The sequence below is a fragment of the Parasteatoda tepidariorum genome, chromosome 3, assembly GCF_982258835.1.
Source record: "Parasteatoda tepidariorum strain Cologne lab strain chromosome 3, Ptep-v5.0, whole genome shotgun sequence".
In the NCBI taxonomy this organism is placed as follows: domain Eukaryota; kingdom Metazoa; phylum Arthropoda; class Arachnida; order Araneae; family Theridiidae; genus Parasteatoda; species Parasteatoda tepidariorum.
The window spans coordinates 73,838,583-73,863,490 of record NC_141757.1 but is presented as its reverse complement, the minus strand read 5'-3'; the positions used below and the strand labels follow the sequence as shown (position 1 = coordinate 73,863,490).

General features: G+C 29.0%; 1 protein-coding gene across 6 annotated transcripts in view; it reads left to right on the top strand.

The window, feature by feature from the left end:
• Positions 1–23,994, top strand: part of LOC107441763 (uncharacterized) — a 33,143-nt gene extending 9,149 nt beyond the window's left edge. For all 6 annotated transcript variants that reach the window (XM_016055132.4, XM_087159599.1, XM_043045250.3 and 3 more), the window contains 2 exons: positions 3,370–3,515; positions 9,765–23,994. In XM_016055132.4, coding sequence (XP_015910618.3) covers positions 9,821–13,660 — 3,840 coding nt within the window. In that variant the 5' untranslated portion in view covers positions 3,370–3,515; positions 9,765–9,820 and the 3' untranslated portion in view covers positions 13,661–23,994. The remainder of the gene's footprint in view (positions 1–3,369; positions 3,516–9,764) is intronic.
• The last annotated feature ends 914 nt before the right edge of the window (positions 23,995–24,908 follow it).

Below are 24,908 nucleotides of genomic sequence, written 5' to 3'. Positions count from 1 at the left end.
TAGGAAAATAATTAAATGAATATGAAAGCATAAAACTTTTGACCATTCTCAGAAAAATATTCTAGTAATTTCAAAACATTAATTATTAAATTCGTAGCAAGGGTAATCTTTTTGAAGAAGGTATTGTATCTCAGATGTCCCCTCATGGAAGGTTGGCAGACATATTATTATTTGAAATTCTAATTTTTATGAAGCAACAAAAGAAGAAACTGTAAAGCAGTTGCTTATTTCTACCTCTATGAGAGTCTTCAAATTGTTAAATATTTTTGTTTTAGAAGATATTCTTTTTAGTAGTTCAATTTTACCGATTTCATTCATTTTTTTTCTGAATATGTGTGTCTTGTGATAAATTGTTAACTAATATTTGTGTATGAATTCTCATACATTGAACAATTATTCATTTATTAGATAGTAATTTACAATGTCATATTTAACAGTCTTATTGTTCAAATTAGAAAGATTATTTCTTAAGTTTTTAGGCAGTGTTCGCCCTAAGAGTTTTCTGAAGGTCGTCCCACCCTGCTTGCCCTTTGATCCCAATAAGTGCGTCCTCTTTGCCTTTCTTGTAAAAATAAGCCTCCATTCCTTAAAAACAGTGCCCTTTTAGTCATATTCCATTTTGAAAAAAAAAAAATTCTCAGTTTAAATAATAAATAATAATTTCACGCTGGCAAAATTATCTGTGTTTATAGGTTTAATTTTGATTACTATTACAAGTATTTACTTTGTTGGGATTATTCTCAGCTGGTTAAATTTTTATAAGTTTCTCTTTTTCTTAGGGAGACTGTTTATTAATGAAATTTTTTTTAAGTGATTTAAAATTATTTTTTAAATAATACTTTCAAGGTTTTAAATGCCTTTTTATGTGTTCATTTTTTCATAATTTTCAGTTAAAATTATAGAAAAAAGCTTTAAATTTGTTTATCAATCAATAATCTCTTTTTAGTTTACTTTTTTTTAAAAAATAATTTCTGCTCAGTCGTTTATCGTTTAGCATGCCTTTAATTATTTTTTATAAACTACAAATTTTTCCCTTGTTTTGATAATGTGTGAGAATTACTTTTTGAAAGATATACATAAAATAGTATTGGAGGGTAATTTAAGAATTGTTGAGAATTAAATCAGCGTTCCCACGGTCCTTAAAAGTCCTCAAAAACTGCTTAAATTTTAATATGGAAAATAAGGGCCCTTAAAAGTACTTAATTTTGGTTCAAGGTTTTTAAAAGTCATTAATTTTTTAGCATCACTATGGTTGATAGGAACAATTTTTCAGTTCCATTTTTTAAAACAAAATGGTGTTCTTTTATCACTTAGAATTAGACCATGCATCTATTAGACCATGCTAAAGCATTTTAGAGAGACAAAAATTCATGTGTGTAAAGGAGGCAAGGGGAAAAAAACATGAACTTTCATTAATATATTCTGCCCTTTGCCTAGAACGATACTTTATCAGGAGAGTGAAGCATTTCAAAAGAAAATAATAGTGTGGACAAGGGGAATACTGCACATGGAAGAAATAGTGCTCTTTTTTTTGAGGGGGGGGGGGGGCAGTTTTAAGGTACCTAAGTGGAATACCCACACTAGCCTTCAAAATTGACTGAATTCAAGAAATTAAGTTCTACTGGTAATGCATCTGCTTATAGGGATTAAGTAAAACACTAAGAAAAGAAGTATTAGTAAAAAAAATTTTTTTTTGGAACTAGAATACATAACGAAAACTACTTACTAAAATCTCTTATTAAATAAATTGGTATAATATTTCATTCAGTGTAATCAGTAACTGTAAATTTATAGAAAGGATAACATTTTTTGAAATTCATGATTGTACTAAAAATTAAACAGATTTGTTAGAAACAGGGTATTTGTACTAAAAATTAAACAGATTTGTAAGAAATAGGGTTTAAAAAATCTCAGCTCACCTAGGTTTTTCATCAAGAACCTGGGGTTTATTGGTAAAAACCAAGTGTTTTTTCAAAAATACTAACTTTTTTTTCCTGGGTACCAAATAAGCTAATTTTGCTTATCTGGGTACTAAATACTAAATTTGCTTCTAACAAGAAAGTTAAATATTTGGTAACTATTTATAATTTGTTTTGCTGCAATGTATATATTTTTTTAAAATTTTAAGATTGTTACACTATTATTTTTATTTCTTAAGGATAAGCAGATTTGCCTGGTAATTCTTTGGCGAGCGTGTTAATTAATGCATTTATATCAGTGCTTACATTACAATAAAATTTATTGATTTTTTTAGGAAGGTCAATAATTCGCACTGTCACTGGTGGCATATGTATATTCAATGATAAATAATCACACTATTTTTTTTAAAATTCTTTATTTTTCAAAAAAGTCCTTAATTTCTTCAAAAAAGAAAGTCCTTAAAAGTGCTTAATTTTTGCTCTGTTGAAAGAGTGGGAACCCTGTAAATTCAGTTATTACACAATTTGATAAATTTTTCTGGTGTTAAGCGAGTGCCCTTTTCTGTGATTTAGCTCCCTGCCCTTTTTTATTTCTAAGGAGAACTTTGAATAAAGGCTATAAGATTATTAACTTTTTTCTATAATAATAGCTGCCAACTTGATACGCATTTTAGGGCTTTTAGCTACGCATTTCTGTATGATTTTTTCTAGTGGTACCAAAGTTGTTTTAATATTTGACTATTGGCTCAGTATATTTTATTTTTTTAGTATATTAAGTGACTTTGATGACCACAATTTATTATACTTTAATCATATATAATAATGTGTAACTTTGTTCCAGTTATTTCATGATGAAGGTTTTAAAGTGTTTAAATAATTAAACCGAATTTTGCAAAACTTACTGTCTAATTCGCAACCAATTTTAAATTTTTTTTGCAGAAAAGCAGTTGGCAACTTAATATTACAAGGCTTTTTTTCTTCTTCATTTTGGTTTTATATTAGTTAAAATTACAGCCATGTACATATTTGACATTTATATTTTCAGTGGGTACTATGAATTATAATTAGGATATTGATTGAAGAATGTTAAGATAATTAATAAATGAATTAATTAATGATTTTGAATAACTACTATGCACTATTGGTATTTGAGTGAATTAAATGTAAAAAAAAAAAGAAGAAAAAAAAGCTTTTGCCATTTGAAGGTTCACGTGAAGAGGGTTTTGTCATTGATACATTTTTAAAAATTAGTTGGCCATCTTTTGTGCAAAAATATTTGTACATCATTGGAATATTTGCAATCTTTGCTATAATTTGAAATAGAAAGGTAATAAAAAATGTAGATTTTTACTTAATATTATATTTTTTTAAAGTGTATAAACATTATTCTCAAGTATCTAAATTATAAATATATTATTTTTAATGTAATAAAAAATATTATTTTAATTAGATTTGTTACTGTGATGAGTAATTTTGGATATAATGCAACTACGCTTTGAAGATCGAAAATCCAAAAATCATGGATATATTAGTAATCTTATTTCAGAAAAAGAGCATGATTTATTCCTGTATTACGTGATTAGTATGAAATAATTGGTGAGTACTGTTGATATAAGTATTTAATAACTGTATATATTTATGTTATGTGAAAACTTAATTTAAATCATTGCACACATTTTACTGAAACTTTCTTTTTAAAGGCAGTATTTACATATTTTATTTAAATTGAGCAATTATTACCTTCATGTTTAATTAATTTTTATTGTAAAATTGTGTTTAAAATACTCATGTAAACAGTTAATTAGAACAGCAAAATTTTAGGTAGATTTGATATCAAGAACTAATTAAACAGTTAAATCTCCCAATGAAATACAAATGTTTTAGTTACAAAAAAAAAAAAAAAAAAAACAATTCTAAATAAAATTAGTTGTAAAAAAAATATCTATATTAAATCGATAAATTAAAATATTTTTGAAAGAATATTGCATTTAAATAATTTTTCTATTAATCAAGCTTGAGAGGATTTTGTTTGAGTCTACATTTTTTTCCCCTGGTTTTATTTTTATTTTAGGGGGGGGGGGGGTAATATTTTACAATAATCAAATTCAAGAAATAATACCTCAACAAACATTAGATAGATTTTACAAAAAATTGGACTAAAGTCTGTTTAGTATACTTTTCAAATAATTATCAATAATTAATTAATAGGTAATTTCAAATAATCTTATGAAAACCTTGCACTAATATATTTTACAATTACACTAATTACAATTTTATGTCCTCAGTAACATAATATGTTCACATTATAAATTTAAATGTTTGGATATTCAATAAAAAGATTGATTTGTATCACAAATGCTGATTGAAAAAATTTTAATAGAAAAATGTTTATGCAGACAGAAAATTTCTTTTTCTGTACGCACATTTATGTTTTGTACGCACATTTTAATTATTTTAAAATTCTATTTTTTCAATTAAAATATTGGAAAAAAGTAATTTTTCATTCTTTATTGTGTTATTTGCTCCCTTTGTAGTAAAAGAGCATAGTTTTTATTAGTTGAATTTTCAATAAATTAATGTATTTTTATTTATGACTTCTGCTGGTGCTTAAAATATTGAAAATTTATTATGCAGTCGAACCTTGTTAATGCGAAATTGGTGGTACTGCCATAATTATTTCATGTTAAGCGGATTTCATCTTATCCGATACACCATGAAAATATTTTATTTTGTACTTACTACATAAATATTGCATACTTCATTAATGTTTGTAAACAATACTGTTATGCACCAAACAAATAAAATTAAATTCGAAAATTTTAATTAAATTTGTAACTATTTTATTGAAAATAACAAATGAAAAATATAATGTAGATACCAACACTTTATACATCCTATTTCTAGCTGAAATAGGCCGTAGTTGATTTTTGCTTCGTCTTTTGATTTTCACATCAATTTTAAAACTGCTGAATCTCTTCTAAACAATTTATAGTAAAAGTTGTGTTTTCGTGTTGAATAAGAAAATTCTCTAAATTTCTTATTCATGCAGCAGCATCAGTCATCTAAACAGTTGGTTGAAATACTTCTTGATTTTGTTCTTTTTCATCTGATGATTCGTTATTTTTTTTTCATCCAAAATGTCTGCAATTATGAATTTCATCCAAAATGTCTGCTACTTCAGAAATAGCATCAGAAGTAAGGTTTTCATCGACATTTATGTAATCTTGAAAATCATTTTAATTCAGAAGCCCTTGTTTTTTAGCCTTATGAATCAAATCAAATGCAGATTCCTCTTCCACTGATTCCGTAATTTCTGATTCAACTGTGCTAAATCCCCCATGTCTGAAACAATTAGAGATTGTGTTTGCCGAAGCATTTTTCCATGCTTCTCTAAGCAAAATCATAGCTTCCAAGAGGTCGATTGAAAACTCAATCTTGTTGTCATAACAGCTTATAATTTTATGTATGATTTATTTTCGATAATTCATCTTTAAAGTCTGTATTATTCTCTGGTCACAAGGTTGTAATTTTGCTGTCGTATTGGAGTAGTAAAAATATGCACTTTATCGCTTTTAATCCAAAAATTTCGTAGAGCCAAAAATTTCGCAATAAGCAAACTTTTCTTTTTTTCTCCAGGAATATTTCCTAAAAAACATGGATCCATTTTGAAAAAATGTCCTTATTTATCCAGGCTCTTTTCTAAATGAATAATTAATGGACAGTGTTTTTACATTTATAAGGAATCGGGGTCTTGACAGATTTTCTATCAAAGACTAGCTAGATTTTGTAGCTTTTTTGACTCATCTATGTTGCAGTCCACGAGAACGGTTTGCTGAATTTTCCACTTGAACACTTTTCATTTCTAAACAAAAGTATTCGATTTGGAAGAGCTTTAAAAAAAAAACACCATTCTCATCAGGTTTTAAAATATCTTTGGGAGTGGTGTAATCTTTTAAAATAGAAGGTCAATTTTGTGTGAAAAATGGTGCTATCTTTTCAGGATCTACAGAAGATTCATCACCGCAAACTTTTTTCTAATGATTCCATATCTTTCTTTAAATCTTTGTAGCTAGCCATTAGAGCATGTAAAATTAGTGATTCCCGTAACATCTGGAACATCAGCAAAAATTTTCTCTAACTTCATATACCCAACGAAGTAAAGCCACTTCAATTTCTTTGTGCTTTCGGTTCTGAGTCATTTTCTCTCTGGCTTGAACTGATTAGAAACAGGCAATTTCCAGTTTCTTACAATTATTTCAAAATTGTTGAAGGCTTACTTTTGGCAATTCCATATTTCTTTGCAATTTTAATCTTTTTCAACACACCATCAGAAATTTTGTTTAAAATTTTTTGCTTTGTTTCTAGCAGAAAGGAACATTGCTGCCTGTGACTCATGTTTCCCCAACAAGCATTATTGATTTAACCTAATGATGTGCAAGCTCAAAAACTTACTCTAAAAAACAAGATCAAAGAATAGCTAGACTAGATACAACCAGTTTAGTCCCCCTCCCATTTTACACCATTTTTCACTGGAGAAAAAACCAGTTTTCACTCTCTTCCTTGCTCAATAGGCATTCATTCCTCCTTCTCCTACTTTCAACAAAGGGAGAAAAATAACAAAAGCATTCCTCAAAATGAAAAATTGGCACTTTATTCACATGCTTGTCATCTGTTTTTACATCTACGTGTCCAGTTTCCTTTCATGTTAAGCGATAATCAGCTTAAAAATTTCATGTTAAAGATGTAAAGTACAATACTAATTGATTGTTGACTAACTGGACTAAATCTGTGCTTCATGTAGAGCAATATTTCATGTTAAGTGATTTCGCGTTGACGAGGTTTGACTGTATATGAAAGAGAGGAAGCTGATTTAAACGATAATTTTCCCCCACATTAAAATTGACATTCACTAAGCTATGGAACTCAGGTTAACTAGCAAACTATACAAATGATTATTACTTCTAATTATTAATTTATTCTAATTTAATTTTTTCTAAGAAATTATTAATGCATTTTATTTACGTTAAATTTTGACTGAGACACCCGTTTTTCCCCCCATCTACATAATCTTATTTTATGTACTATTTTTACTATTACCAGTCTTAAGCAAAAGGCTAAACACTGTTATACTTAAAGTAGTTTGAATTGTTAATATGAATTATGTGAGGACATTAAATTTCAGTTCTAAAGACACTATCCAGGATGAAATTTGAAATTTGCATACTTCCCTTTCAGCACTAAAATACCATTTGTCAGGGTCAAAAGCATGTTATGGTTGGATCCCTTTCTAGAAATCCCAAATAAATTATGCATATGATTTTTGAATCCTATGGTTTCAAAGGTTTTCCAAAGTTGTGTCTTGATATTTTCCCCAGCTGTTGCAGGTAAATACTAACTTTGGGAAAAATTTGGATAGTATTTTGATTCGTGGCACATCACATTATAAGACAAAACCTACTTGCTATTCTAAATATTCTATCACCAATGGCGAGTGGAAATTTTATGTCCTATGCTATATTCATGATTTATTCATAAGATAGCTTTTGTTGAACACATATCTGGACCGCATGAAACATATAAGCTTGTTAATTATCGTTTTCTATTCTAAATTAAATTTACATAATTTATTTTTGATTTAAAATTTGTTTAGTTTAAAATGTCTATTGTTGTTGTACAAGGCAGTTAAGTTTTCTGAGATTGTTAATGTATTTGGAATTGTTGTTAATTGGAATATAATGTGATTTATATCAATTATATATCCTATATGAAAATATTTTATTAAATATACTAAAATACAAGTTATTTCATGTAGTATTTGTTTGAATAAAATATTTTGTAGAAAATTTTTTATAAAATTTATTATATGAAATAATATTTAAAGTATTAGTTGTGCACATCTAGCTAAAAATACAAAGCCATTACAGACCAGAAAATTTTGTTCTGGCTGCTTTCCTATAAATTTTTCATTTGAAAATAAAAATAATAAAATTTGAAAAAAATCCAATTGTTCATCGTTTTCACTTAGTGGAACAAACAAAAGAACTAATTGGACTAACACTGTGGGAACTAATAAGAAAAATTGGTATTTTTGTGTTTTGTACTTTCCATTGCAAAATTGAATCCATTGTGATTATTAACATACTATTTTTAAAAATTTTAAATTGTGTATTTTGTGTGCAAGTCAGCTAGTAAATGAAGGTAATAATTTAAAATGAAATTTATATATTAAAAATGGGGGGGGGGGACTAATAAGTTCACAAAATATTTGAACTCCAGCTAACTTCTTTGGAAATCAAATTTTATGAAATTTATTTTCAGAAAAAAAGATCCTCTACAATTATACTTTTGAACAAACTTTTAAATTATTGGTTTCAAGAAATTTTGAATTACTATTTAAACAAAATGTGATTTTCATAACATTTTGTATTAAATAGTTATTGGGAGATTTTCTTTGATTTACATATGATGACCCTGAAATTGTATTGAGATAATAATATTTTTTCAACACCATATAATGTACATAGTCAATCATTAAAAATGAAGCAAAATAATCTTAACTTTTTTCTATGTTTGTATTTGTAATAGATTTCACAATTGCTTTATTGTACGTAATCTATTATGTTGTTTAAGGCCATTGATAGCACCTCTTTCGTCGTTGTGGTTTGAATCCCATGTGGCATTTGTCTCACATTAATAATCACTCCCTCCCTTCCTTATGTTCTATAATACCTGCAAACCCTATGAATTATTTCAGAAGAAAAATTCCCCAAGATTGCCCTTACAAATTTCCTACCACATATTAGATTACTTATAAGGCTAGCAGGAGAGTTAGAACATAGAAAGGTAGTGGGCGGTTATTAATGTGGTCAAGGAGGCATGGCAAATCTCGCATTCGTCCAAAAATGGTAAACTGCATTGTTCTCATCTTGAGAAATAAAAATTCTTGATTTAACCCTTCCACTTTCCTGAGCTTATTGCATTGAAATTTTTCTGCTATGCACTATTTTAACTTACCCATTAAATAACATGGGAAACTAGTTTTTCAAAACAGAAAATTTGCAGTTGAATGTTCAGAAAAACCAAAACTAACACTCAATGGATTAATAAATTGCCTACATAAAAGCTAAACTAATAGAAACATAAAAGTAATTACCAAGAGAATAAATTAATATAAAAGTAATAGGACCCATATTGTACTTATAATACACAACCAAAGATATCTAATAATATGATCTATGTAAAAGTTAGCTCTCCATTTTCATTGTTCTTTAGAAAGAAGTTAAAACAATTGATTAATATCTCAAGTACAGTAAAAGGTAAATAATAATTACACATTTAACCCTATGCATCCAGTATGCATAGTTGTTATAATTTAAATTCTGTAACTTTTACAATTACAAAGTTTATCATGCTAAATATTTATAAATAACAAATAAGTATAATTTGATTAGAATTTTACACCTGACTTCTGAAGTTTGAAAGTCACATGAGCAAGTATTATTCTTCTTCTGACTTTTCTCTCACATATTTAAAAATTTCTTTTTTGGTTTGAGTATTAATTGCTCCAAAATTTTTTTACATGCATTAATGGCATTTATTCAGACAGGATACCAAAAAAGTTTGCTTACATTTACTACTTGTTTTACTTAAATTTTTTTAAAGAGAAAGATTTTTGTGATTAAAAAAATTAAAAGTTGCATTGACTTAATTTAACTCATGTTCTTTGTTGACGTAGTTAATAAATTTTAATTACTCAATATATTTTTCTTTTGGAAAACCTGAGTCTTATAAGGTTTGTAAAATACTTTAATTGCAAAAGTTTAATTGTTGCTGTTTTTTTTTTAGCCATTTAAGCATGCTTCATATTTATGCACCAAAGATAATGTGGTTGAAGTTAGAAAATGAGTGACTGCTCTAATCTTTCGGAAACACCAGTCAGTGGGGAACAGGAGCCCACTATGGTCACTGTACCTGTAGTGGGCTCCAGTGCTTCAAATAACATGGCTACCTCTTGGAACAATGGTGATACTCTAGATATGCATGAGTCAAATGATATTTGTGGCCTCTCATTATGCAATGATGTTGTTACTACTTCTTCTAGCTCATCACATATATCAAGTGCTATGTGTACTTCTGATATTATGTCTCATGATAATTCTGATTCAACACCATTCCTGCATTCTGCACTGGCACATGATGCTGATTCAACTTCTGAATCCTTGGGTGTTTGTGACGATGAAAGAATGATTGTCGGTAGGTCTTTGCAAACTTCTCTGACTGTTCATGCAATTGTTACACAGGATGGTTTGACTGGTTCTCAGGGATCTGAAAGCAGTGATGACCAGCTTAGTGTTGTCGATAACTTAACAGCACAGAATTTTTTGCAAGAAACAGATTTAATGAATGCTGCTTCATCAGCACTTGGGCATGATAAATCACCATCTCCTGATCATGACCTTGACAAATCAGACATTCATCATAATTTGTTATCTCTTGATCATCAGTCAGTTACTAGTCCACATGATCATATGGAAATGGAAAACCTTTTGCATGAACAAGATTTGGATGGTCCAGTTTCATCTATGTCAGAGTATCATTTAGATCATTCTCAGGCTTCTGAACTTTCTGTTGGAAGTACTTCCCAGCTTGGAAGCTTAAGTAACTTGCAAGAGGTTGTAAGTGCAGATGGTGTGTGTTTGTCACCATCATCAAATAGTAGCAATTCTTCGTTAGATTTGCCTTCGGGTGTGAGTATATCATCAGGAATAGGTTTACCCCCTGTTTCAACTATCATTAGATCATCAGCTAAAGGAAGGTTTGATGTATTTTGTAGGCCTTCTAACATTAATATGATTATGGGCATTCCTCAATATTTAAGCAACAGTAATTCTTTCGATGTTATGACATCCATTAATAATATACAGCGATTGTCTTCAAGTCCTTGTGACAGTTTGAACAATGTTTCTTTAGCTAGTCCAATGGAAGAGTCATCATCGAGATGTACAGATGTTGTGATGGAAAATGTAGATGTTCCTTTATCATCATCATTATTGGTATGTTCATCAACTCCTATTAGCCATGTTGCATCAATTGTTGAAAGTAGATGCATTAAAGCTAATTCTGTGATGTCTTCTCTGGGACCAGATATTATGGATAAAGATTCTTTATCTGACATAACAGACACTCATTTAGAATCTGATAGTAGTCTTAATTTACAACTTACATCTAGAACTATTCCAAATTTTATTGGGGTAGTGCCACTTCGGGAAATTATGCACATATCCCCATCACCCCCTCAGGTTTCTCATCATTTGTCGCCTCTTGCAATTGAGGAAATGCAAAAAGTAGCTGAAATAAGTGAACACTTACGCTCTGGATCAAATGTTGAATCCCCATTTTCTTTGCATTCAAGTGAAGAATCCATTGCAAGAGCTATGCTTTCTCCTCATTTTAGTGTTGGAGAAAGTTTACATTCAGATAATTATGTTGACTGTATAAGCCAAAGGTCACAACCAACTTCTGTTTCAGCTATTGGAACAAATGTTATTGTTTCAACTTCAAACATAGACACCTCTCCGAAATTTACAGTTGCAGATATAAAAGCTATTGAGCATAGATTCAGAACTGAACAGTCTAGAAATCAAAACATGGAAAATGTCAATCATAATTTAAATAATTCTTCACTAAATAATGAAGTTATAATTCCAGATTGCATTGAAACATCACAAAGTTCTGATATTATGTATTCTGATGTTCAAGATGCACTAAGGCAAGATGCAGCTACAAGAAAAATATTGAAAGCTCATAATATTGTGCGATCTACTATAATTGAGAAAAATTTGTTACAGCAGTCTCAAGTCATTAAAAATGAGTCTGTGATAACTAGTGCTGATAATATTGCTTCTAACAAACTTGTTAATATTAAAACTTCTCAGAACAATAGTGAGTTAGTTACTATAAAAACAAATGACAAGGTAGCAATATCTAGCAGTCAAGCTGATACTTTGCAACACGTCAATCCATCTGCTGTAACTGCAAGTGTGATTCAACAACTTTTACGGGCCCAGTCACCTCCAGGGAAGATAACGTCTACTTTACAAAGGGTGCCACGTGGTGTAATTACTTCTGTAATGTCTAGTAAAGGTGATCATCAAGATGTTTTGATTACTTCCTCTTCACCTGTCCATGAGAATTCTTTAGAAAAGGAGGAAAATGAATCTAATATTTCAGTTTCATCAGCAAGCGTCCTTAAAGATTCAAGTCTGATAAATAGTACAAACAGTTCTAGAAATAAATCAGTTGTTTCTTTGGACATTAATGAACATTCGGTTATTAGTCATGGAAGTAAATCACCTTCCTCCTCTGAAGAGAAAGAAATCTCAATTTCTAGTTTAACATCTGCAGTTCTCCCCTCCCTTTTCCCTAATCTTTCTGCTAGTGCATTAGCTTCATTACAATCTAGTTTAAACTCGGCTCTTCCTTTAACTATACAATCTTCCCTGCCAAACTTAAGTATTGGAGAAAATTCATCTGGTGCATCTCATTTGCCTCCTGTTTCACCTACCTTATCTTCACCACCTCTTTCTCCTATTTTATTACCTAGCATTTTATCAACAACTTTAAGAAATACTTCTACTAAAGTTCCAATCCTGGATTCAATTGTAACTTCAAATTGTGTTACCTCTACTAATAATATATATAGTGGTCTATTAAAAACTGTTGGTTTATCTAATATTGTAAAGCAAGAGCCAGGTATTATTACAGGATCTGGACCTCTCCCTCCTTTTACGGTAGTTTCTGGTTTATCTCCTCTGGTGAAGAGAGATTTTAGTGCTTCTTTGGCTTCAAATTTACTTGGTGCTAATCATACGAGTGCACAGATACCTGTGGTGACCATAAAACAAGAGCCCGGAGCATCCCGAGCTTCTGCTAGTGCCTCAGAATTCAACCCTTCCATAATTTTAAATGCCAATGCAGCATTACCTAATATTGCCTCCATTCATCTTCCTTCTGCAGCTGCAGTCCAACTGCCAGTGGTTGTATCAACTTCTATTGCTGTAGCAACCACTGCTTTAACAAACCCAGTGCCTTCGCAAGCCTCGACCATTGCATTTGCAGGAAGTATCTCAACATCTGTTGCAAATTCAACTGCACCTACTAACTGTGAGGAACCAAAATCTTCAGACAAAAAATGGAATTGTTTGATGTGTAAGAATGGAAGTCCATGTGGCCTCCATCCAACCCAATCTCAGGGTTCAACTTCGGGCTCTGGAAGGTTGACCACACAACCCCAACCTGTACTGTCTGGAGATCCTGCAAAACCTTTTCAATGCACTTTGTGTGGCAAACATCTTGCATCTAAAAATGTGTATCAGTTGCATTTACGCAGCCATTCTGGAGAGAAGCCCTTCACCTGTAATCTATGTGGTCATCATTTTTCCCAAAAGACTTCATTGACTAGACATATGAGATCCCACACAGGTGAACGTCCATTTCCTTGTGATGTGTGTGGTAAACGTTTTGCTGATAAAGAGAGGATTAAGATACACATGAGAACTCACACTGGAGAGAAGCCATTTGCTTGTGAAGTGTGTGGCAAAAGATTCTCTCAAAAATCTACTGTAAAAAGACACATGAGTGTTCATACAGGTGAAAAACCATTTAAATGTGAATCATGTGGTAAGGGTTTTGCTAATCGTGGGAACTTAAATGCACATAGTAAAACTCATGCAAACACATGACATTATATAACTAAAATAATTAAAAAAAATGTTATGTATAATTATACATTCTGTATATTTGAAGGGTTGTCTGGTTACATTCTCTTAAAAGTTTATTGTTTGAGAAATGTTTCCAGCACACCACATGTAGTATATTATTGTAAATTTTTATGACATTTTAGCTAATAACCTCAATTAGGAGTTATAGGAAAATGTTAACAACTTGATACTGAATTGTTAGCAAGCGTACATATTTATGCATATGAAGATATACAGTATCATCGTCCTACAATGAGTGATCTTTTTTGTTAAAACACTGTTGTAAGTAGAGACCATCTTTCAATTCCAAATGGTTTTTGCAGTTTACTAAAAGTACAAACGAATAACTTCTGTTATTGCAATATCAAAGCAGTAGTTTCTTAACATTTTAGATCTTTCGAGCAAGAGAGAGATTTATGTAGATTGTTTTTATCACATGCACATATCTAGTACATAGCTGGAGTTAAAGTTTATATATAATATAATGTTATGATTAGCATAATGTTTGCTATTGTTTCAGATTAAACAGTTGTTTCAGGTCTTGAAACATAGTCATGTTGCCATTTGTTAATCAGGTTAAAATTTGAAGCTGAGTGATTAGTTTTCCTATAGTGCAGTGAGAAATAGTGGTATGCTGTAGCCATTCATGTTTGTCTGAGTGTGTGAATGTGGTGATGCTTGCGATTGAAGATTTTAATTCAATATTTATTATTCAAAATAATAAACTATTTTTATTTAATAAAATTTTTTTTAGTCTGTATATATATATATATTATTTAAATCATTAGTTATTAAATTTTATGATTTTAATTTTAAAAATAATCTGGCCAAAACTATTTATGAATGTTTCATTACAAAGGCTGCTGTTTCTAAAGTGAAAGAAAACTCTAATTTCATATTTTCTTTTTTTAAAAAAAAAATGTAAAATTTAATTTTATATGTTATGCAACTTTTAAAATTTTTCATCTTTTCGCAATGGCTCCACATCTTGAGGAAAGCCTCGGTCTTCTCCAGCTATTCCTGCTTTCGGCAACTGTTTTCCAATATTTTAATTTCAAGAAGTCAAGATTCCTTTTGACACAATAAATCCACTTATGCAGAAGTTTGCATCTACGTATCTTCCCCATGAGTTTAGTCCGAATGACAGTCCATTTGAGTTTCTGTATCTTTGTGAATCTTAGGTTCTTTAAATATTTTGTACTATTCTGTATTTGTCCTCCAAAATCCATTCACTTCAATTCCAGAATACTTCATTAGATTTTCCTTTTCAAATTGGCAATGCCCTCTTCATTACATGCAGTTTATGTCTATGTTTCCGGTGCATATGTTAGTACATGTCTTATAAGATTTTTATGGTAGTAATTTAATTCGAGAAAATTGAACCTGAGACATTTAACTTCTAAATCATTTTTCAAAAATAATTTAAAACTAAAAAAGTGTTAATAACTTTAGATTAGAATGGGCTCTGTAATAAAAATTATGCAGTACGGAAGCTGACTTAGCAAATTTTTGTGAGTATCTGCATAATTTTTTTTTCCGTCTCAGATTTCTTTTTAAAAATTGTGGAGGAAAAAGAGACTGCTACAATTATCAGCTTAATAAAATATTTTGTATATTTGAGTACAAGAACCAGTTAATTTTGATTTCTAGTTGCTGATTTCTTAAGTATTGTTAAAACCAGAAATTCATTTGAAACTGTATCTCTATAAAACATAATGGTATAACAGAGTTTTCCATTGTTGTCGAGGATTTTTGTTGTCGGGAAAATCATATGGTAAGATTCAGTTTTCCCACTTTAATTTCCATGCTTTTTTTAGTTGTTATCAGGATAAAATTAATAAAATGCATAAAGATATTGTTTTCCTATAAAATATTTTTGTATCCCTAATTTAAAGGTATTTGCCTGCAATATTTATTTTTCTTATTCTACTTTGCTATTGTTAGGTTTCATTATTGTTACTTCTATAATAAGTATTACCTTATTATGCTACATTTTCACCCAATCTTATTTAAATTTGTGTCTTCATTTTATAATTGTTATTTTTTGGTGCAAATTACATTAATATACCTTTAAAAATTACAGCTAAAGAGATTTCAGGGCTTGAAAAAACTCGGAAATTTTACCCGTCCCCGAGGACGGCTTGTCCAACAATGTACCCGTCCTGCTTTGAAACTAACCCGTAGCTTCTAAATAAATAAAAATATAATTTTCTCTTATTTATTACGAACATTTATATAAATTGCACAATGAATTAGTAGTTACTAGGATTACAAATGCTAAGATTGCATTATACAGTAATAAAAGAAATACTAGGTTACCAATAGTAACCTAGTAGTTCTTTTATGAAATAATTTATTTCTTTTATGAAATAATTTAAATGACAAAGATCAAGTTATCTGGAATGTCAATTTATCCAAGGGTACTACGTTTTTTAAATGAATCAAATATGACGTTTGCCAGTTCCACAATAAAGCCAATGATTTACAGAGGTTTCTGCACAGAAATCTGAAAGGGGTTTTCTATTTAGGTAGATGTTCTTAATTGCGTTTAACCCTTCTTGTTTAAGACCCGTACGTAATATGTTTTTTTGTAAGTTCATCGCTGAAAACCCCCTTTCAACCGCTGCAGTCCTCCCAGACGGAGAAAACATCAATTCCACCATGCGCAGTATGTTGCTGTATTGTGGGTCATTTTGCTGCATTTGGTCTGACGAAGGAATTAACAGGATTTCTAGGTTATAGGGTCATTTTAAAAGTGAGGTGGTACACTAGACTCTTGTAAGATAAAAAAAATTGAAAATGTATCATGAACATTAACGGGAAAATGGCCGTCCGCGCGGACGTCATATTCGAGGAATTTATTGTCCGCGGGGAATTTTTCACCACCGAGGACGGGCGGTTTTTCGAGCCCTGAGAGATTTGTTAAATAATTAAGAACTTAATGATCAGCTTCATGTACCATGATGCATGTGCAAATTGTATTTAGTATATCTGCCTGTTTGGTAAGCCTAAATTATTGAATTACAGTTGTGCACTCACCAAATTTGTTATAACAGTATACATTTAATTTTAGTATAACAGTATACATTTAATGTTATAACAGTATTCATTTAATTTTAGATGTTATTTTAAAAAATGATTTTCTGAGCAAAATTATTTATCTTCACTAATAAATCATAAGGGAAATGCTCGAACGTCGGAAGTAGGGGGAACAAGAGCGCAAGCAAACGGAATTATTTTAGTACATTAACATTTACTTCAAGTGAATAATTTCAACTTTCATACAACAGGGTTGGTGAGCAGCAGCAAACTGTAGGCTTAGCTTCTAGTATGAGTATATTGCTTATTTGTATTAAATATTTGAATATGCAAATTTAGTTTATGTTACTGACTATATATTATCAATTGTAATCTATAACTAGTCAGCTTGGTATAGCTATTTAAGGGCTACTATTATAATCATGCAGATTGACACAGAAAATTCTAACTAGGTATGTAAGGATTTAAAAATAATTTTTTTAGGATTTTTTTTAAAACAATAATCAATATAATATTATTGTTATTGTATCTAAATAAAAAAATTCTACACTCAAGAAATCTATTTAAAATATTTTTTTTTTTGTTTCACCTTTAAATCTTTTGATTTTGAATAATGTATCATGTAACAAAACAAATAATCCAAGTTTGATATGTATGTAAATTAAAACTTGGAATCTAATTTAAATTTAAAAAAAAATTTTTTTGATAGAAAATATGAATGAAGAGTTTTCTTATGCATAATAATGAAATAAAACAGCCTCAAATTATTATTTTTAATTTTGGATCTGAACAATATAAAAAACAAAATTTGAACTTAAAATATTTGGCATGGATCTTTTTTTCATATTTAATATTTAAGATACTTTATTTTTTTTTTTTATATTTTAACATATTCACCTCAAAAGATGATATTAAGATACGTCTTAAAATAAAATTTTAACTTTAATATTTTTAAAAATATTTTTTAAATTATAATAATTTAACAAAAAACATTGCATTGTTTCAAAAGTTTGAAAAACTTATTTTTATATGTTTTAATTTGTGTTAAATTATATCAGCTTCAAAGCACTCACTGAGTAAAAGGTTTTATCTATGCTTATTTCTATAAAAAAGAAAAGATTAAAAGGGTTAATTTATTTTATTAAATTATGATAATATAAAAACAATTAGTATAAGAGCTGGGCTGATTTTTATTGAATTTTCAAAATGATAATTTACTTTGTCTGATAATTAAAAAATGAATGCTTAACTACCTGTTAACTCTAAAAAAATAAAATGTTTTGTAAATAATGATGTTGTTTGTACATATTGGTATATATATGTGTATAAAGATTTGGGATTGACATTTTATTTTTTTAGATGTTCTCTCTAGTCAAATTTCTTTTTCATCCAAATATAAAAAAAAAGATCTTTTTATATGTACATACATTTTGTTATTTTAATTGGTCTGTAATGAAAATATAGTCAAAGTTTACATTTACAACTTGTTGTTTATCAATTCAATGTTCAAATTTATTGAATTTCATGAAGTGTCAAACATTTTATTTTCCTTAAAATCGTTAATGTTGTATTTCATCATTCATTTACATTAATTTTCCTAATTTTGAAAAAAAATTGGCATTGAGTCTTTTGTGACTTTTCGGTGATCACATATACTTTTGAGGATTGAATAAGGCGAACAAAAATTATCACTAAGTTTATCACATCATGCGAAATCAGTCAGAAACTAAGTTTGTTGCTTTTGCATGCCTCAGCAGCAACTACAGTTTTTTTTTTTTTTTTTTTTTTGCATTATTTGCTTGTAAAATATTCACACAACAGTTCAATTTTACCTTGGAAATGCTCCATGAATGTTTTTAAGCTCAACTGGGAATTTCGTTCTCACTGAACTATGACAAAGAAAAATGTTGGTTTGTGTCCCAAAATCACTACTGAATAATTATAAAGTATAATGCAAAAAATAAATATTACTAAGGTATATGCAAGATGCAAGCTATAGTACTTATGCATCTTATTTGTGTTAGATGTTCATGAAAAGTTTGGATGATAAATTTTGTTCACCCTGTTTTTCGTATTGGGGTTCATTCCCAAAAATCTAAAATTCGGGCATTGCTAAAAACTAACATCTTAAAAGAATATTTATTAGTTTTTTTGTATTTTTATGAGATCAAAATTATGTAAATGGTCATTTTTCAAAATCTTTGACATTTGCCTCTTGAAGTTTTTCTAAATGAGCATCAGATTCATAATCACATCACTTCTGTATCAGTACTTAGTTATTTACCTACTCTGATATTATTACTTGATAGCCTAAACCGTAAAAATTCTTGTCATCCTGTATTTGAGATTTTGCAGTTATTTTAAAGAAATCTGCTGAACAAAATTATGCAATTCTAATCTCATTAAAATCAGTTGTAGTTAAGATGAAATAAAATTTTGCTAACTATCACATTGCCCGAGAAGGTCTATGCTTTTGCATCTCTTAATTTTAGCTGTTGTGCTATGAATAGTTTTATGTTCGTTTTTGTAATGGAAATATAAAGTGTGAAGCATTCACTTAAAACTTATTTCTATACATAGTTGTTGGTTAAATTTGGACATTCTACTTCCTTTCTATAGTGGTAGCTTAGTTAATTTCAAATATGGATCCCTAAATTAATTTTTTTATTATAAACTAAACACAACCCTGGCAGCTTATGGCAAATTTACTGTCTTAATCATGACAGCTTTAAATAGAGTTTAATTCTCATTAAATTAGTATTAATTATTGATTTAAAGGGTATTTATTGCCAGAATTAAAATTTGAAACAAATCAAGAACTCCTGAATCAGAATATGGAGTTCTTGATTTGTCTAAAAATTTAATTTAGATATAGACATTATTAAGACACAGACTAAAAACCTTTTAGAATGGGGCTATGTACTTTGTAAATTTTAAAGCTTGCTTTTAATAATTAGTCTGAAAGTAAGTGTTTGTTAAGATATTATTTTTATAATCATCATTTCAGTTATCACCAGTGTTCATATTTAGTGATTATTATTTTTGATTTATTGCTTAGTATTTTGTTGGGGAAAATCAATATGCTATTTAAAGTTCAACGGTTGTAAAGTTAGCTGTCAGCCCATCTCTTTTACTTTGGTTATAAACATATGAAAAAGAGCACATTTTAACTTTAGTGTGTAAATGTTATTTTTATATTTTGATTTTCATTTCCAAGTGCGATGTTTAAGTTTCTTGATTTATAATGAACTAGGACTTTTCTTGGATTGTAATTAATAGCTAACGAATTTTTCTTTCATCAATTGTCTTAATAGTATGTAATTTGTTTTAATTATGTAATAATAAATCTCATTATTTTTAAAAGCTTTTAAATCATAAAGGACTATTTCTTTTATCTATTATTTTAAGAAATATTTATTGTCGTGCCTTTTAATTTTTAAATGAAATGTGTGCTAAAACGTAAAATTTTCTTGCTGTTGTGTGTTTAAACCAATTAAACTGAAATAACCATGTTGCTGTATAATTCACATTATAAATGTGAATCACTGTCACTGTGTAAAATGATGTAATTCAAATGTATATGTTCCAAAATTTAACATCTTCATGATTTTTCTTTAAACACTTACTAAAATTATACATTTATATTTTAACCATTTTTCTGTTTTATGGAATATGAATTCTGCAAGAAGAAAAGAATCACCATTAAATGTTGATTTTTTAAATTAAAACTTGAAAATGGCAAAATGATTTTGATATATATTAAAAGTTTTTCAACATGTGATGCTATGCTAAGCATTAAGTTTATTTAATCAATTTATATTCTTTTAACTAAAGAAGTTTTAAATCATTTATTCATTTACTTTTCCTGTTGTGTTTAACTGGAAAGAAAAGTTGAGTAAATTTAGAATCAAGTTTATGTGTAATTTTCATTTTACTTTTTCATGCCAAGATGTGTTAATGCATAATATTTAGTGTGCCACATCTTTCACACAAGAGCTTTTTGTTACATAACTTACACCAAAAGAAAAGAAATCCGAGTGTTTATGTTCTTTGTTGAGGCATTATGTATATTTTAAAACCAAAGGTGATGGTAAAGTCATAGAGATTCAGGTATCAGTAGAATTATGTTGCACATTTACATAGTTATTTAGTCATTATTAATTTTATTTTAGATTTTCTTATTATTATCAGATTTTAGTCTTGAAACAAATCTGTATATTTTAATAGCCAAGTAGAAATTTTATGTTGTGTCACTGTTTTTAATGTCTATATAATTTACTTTGTATATTTATGTACAGAAAATAACTAAAGAAAATATTATATTCAGAGTTTTTGTTTATATCAGTCCATCCAGGAGTTGTGCTGCTCCTTTTATATAAATCCTAGTGTGTGTGGCTTAAAAGGGTGAATGAAGTGTTTGTGTCATAGTTGGTTTTAGATATTAAGGTTGCCTTATTCCTGTATTTGCAGTTTGTTTATTGAAATGATGCGCAGTGAATCGAGATAAAGTGAGACTTCTGCTTTTAAGATGTATAGTTGTAAGATTTTTAAACCTATCATTTTGATTTTAATTATTTTTTTTTTAAACAAATACTTCAAGACAGTGAAAACATTAGAATTTTTTGGAGAAACGTATAAATTTATGTTTGTATTTGCTTTGAACTCAAGTTTCAATAACAAAAGACATAAGTAAATATTTTCCATTTCCATAACTACTACCGACTCTTTTCAGTGCTTTTTTTTACTAACTTTTTATGTTTGTAGGTTTTTTTCTTTGTATAAGGCAGGGATTCTCTATTTTTTTGTAGTCTCAACTCAGAATTAATAGGCAGATCTTTTTTACAACCCAAGGATCTGTTTGGAAATGAACTTCTTTTTAATCTAATATTCATTAACCTTTTAACAGATTTGTTACTCAGCAAATTTTGTTGTTTCTATGCCGGAAAAGATTTTTTCCATTCTGAATACAGGGTCAAAGTTGAATGCAGTCCTCAATGTTTGTCTCTTGGGAAACTGCTGGCACACGAGTAATTGTTATTAACATAACTAATTAACACGTGGTGGTTGTCTTTTTGATAGACAAATTTGTTTAGTGTCTGTTTTATTAGGACAGATTTAATCAATTTGGTCTATTTATTGAAAACAACACTTTTGGTAAGTCCACATTTGGTGGATGTTTTAAGAATTGTAACTACAAATATTTCCCATGCTATTGATGCTTAAGTTATGGACAAAGAATGATAAACTCCTCATTGAGACTGAAACGTCTGTATATTCTCTTATGTCTCATTCTTATAAGTATTTTTTGTGCAGGTGTGCAAAGGGATTTATTGGTGAACATTGTTTACTATCCCAGAATAATCATATTTTGTTTCACGGAAATAGATTGTATAAACTAATTTTGAAACTTTAATCTGCTCTAAAATAAACTGTTATCTCTTTCCTGCTAATTAATATTTCAGATTATATTTTATAATCTATCTAACAGATGTGGAGCTCGTATTCACCAATTTATTGATATGACCACCTTCTGACGCATAAGACTGAGGACCCTTGACATAAGGAATTACTGTAAGCTAAGGTCAAAAATACATTTTAATTTTTATTTTTGAGAAACTTAGAAGATTCATCTTGTAAGAAGCCTCTTCCCAAAACTAAGCTGCAACCCATATGTTGGAAAACGTTGGTATATGGAAGTGCATGAAGCAAATTGATCTGTACAAACATATAGGACATTACATAATTTTCACCATGAACTTTAAATTTCCGTTACCTAATTTCATACTCATTTAGATAATTTTATAGCTTTAACTTTTTTTAGTTGTTACAAACATTCCAATTTTTTTCACCTCTGCATACAGAATTGATTATTTTTCATTCCTTTGAAGTGACACATAGTTTCATTCTAGTTAAATATTTAAAAAATGAGTTTAAGAAGAAGTAAATTTTTATGTCTTATTTTACTCTATATATTAAATATTTTCACTGTCTTAAGTATTTTGTTTAAAATAATGTTATTAGAAGGGCAAAGTTTAGACTATTGGGTGTCTCAAAAATGACTGACGATTTACAAGAGAAAACAAAAGGAGATAGAAATGTACTGTTTGCTGCCTCTTGCTAAGAAAACTAAGAATATATTAAAAATATATTTCAAAATAAGTTAACATAATTCATCAACTGATGGCGCTGTTAAAATTAAAAACTGCAAAACAATGCTTTCTGCCTCATGTCAGGTCATTCTAACTAAAATATATGCACAGGTTAGTGGTAATTTTTTTTTTTTTATCTCAAACAGGGGCACATTTTTGCTAATATTAGATATTGGATTTTTATTGTTTTTTTCTTAAATAGCAACGCCATCTGCCCACGAGCTTTGTTACAAATTTTTAAAATTAGTGAAAATAAATTCTTTTTCCTTACACTGAAATGCCGTCTCTTATGCAAAATGCAGCAAATAGTTTATATTTCAAATCGTTAATAATTTTTGGAACACCCCATTATTTTAAATTAAATGTAGTTCTTTTAATCGTATTTTTTTCAAGCATGATATTATTGCCTAGCATCGTAACTTAATATTTTAGAGATCTTATCTTGCAAAACAAAATTTGTTTATATTTTAAGATATGCTTAATAAATATTTAACTAAATTGATTATGATTATTTTTTATAATTTAAATTGGAATTTAATTTTTTTCTTTTATCGAATATTAAATCACTTTTACTACTGTGATACAAGAATAGTTTGATGTCTTATGGAATGTATGCTTGTGTGTTAGGTTACAGACTTAAACAACTGTAGCCTATGTTCGCCCGGTGTTCATTTATTTCTGTATTTTTTCTTTTTTTTTTTATTTCATCATAAACAAGCACCTGTTAGTCTGTATCCGCAATTTTTTTTTCTTTTCAAATTTAGATGTTACTGATAACGAGTCTTAAAAAAATTGTATGTATAATATTTCGGGAGATGCAACTTGTTTACACTTCTTTGCAATTGACCAAAACTCACAACTTTGTAAATCACTTTGCAGATTAAAATAACATGCAAACACACCCGTCTCTTTCTTGTGCTCTTAACTGTTTCAATTATTGTTTAAATTTTTTTCTTTCTGATTATTAATAAATTCTATTTTATTCTTATTCCATTAATAGAAAGTTCTGTGTATGAAAGCCATAAATTAATTTTTTTGAAGGTTGTTTTCTCTTATTTGCAGTTTTGTTTTTATTACTTATGTTTTATTTAACAGAAAGATTGCTAATAAAATTATTAATAAAGTCAATTTCAAATGTATGTTTATTTTTAAAAATTACACGTATAAAGAATGTGCATTTTAAAGTTTTTTGCCATTCTTAAATAATTGTCTTTTTCTCCATTGTTTTATTTTAATTTAATTTTTTGCTTGTTAACTTCTTTTTTCATTTAATTTAAAGGACGTAACTAAATCATTTGTCCAAACTGTGAGAAATGATGTAATAACGTGCCGAAGCAAACAACTGTCACCATACACTACATGTTCTTTTTGTTAATTGTTATTGCATATTTGAATACGAAAGTTTTCCATGGATTTCTTCTATGGCAATATAGTGTTGTGATGAAATCCGAGAAGTAACAAGGAAAAATCAAGAATACAAATGCCAATTTTCTATAGCTAATATCTTTCAAAGGTCAAATCTTTTTTTTTTTTGTCAAGATTTATGGCATTGAAAACTTAATAAAATTTTTAATTAAATAATTTAATTCTATTTATTCGTAAATCAATCCGTTAATTTGTTCTTTTATTGCATTTGAATATTTTAGTATAGTCTTACAGTGAGGCCATCTAGGAACTAATTAACTAACATTAATGCTCAAATTGTTCTCAATACTTTTGAGATGTAAAAAAAAGTATTTTTTTTCTTCTTTCTGTTTTCGCCTTTGTTTATTCGGAGGAGTTACTCTCTTCTGGAGATATGCGGTTATCGATTTAAACTCTATAAGTTGGACCGTGGTAACCCAGTGGTTAGAGAATCAGACTCTGCCCCGGTTTCACCGCGTTCAATCCTCGACTACCCTAAGAACTCTTGGGGGGTCGGTCGCTAAACAGTACCTCTAGTACAAAGGTCTAGAGAAAATTTCCTTCGCCTTTAGATCTATGTTTAAATTGAGGAAGTGACCCCTTACGAATGACTGGTGCTGCCATCTATCCTTGAGGTT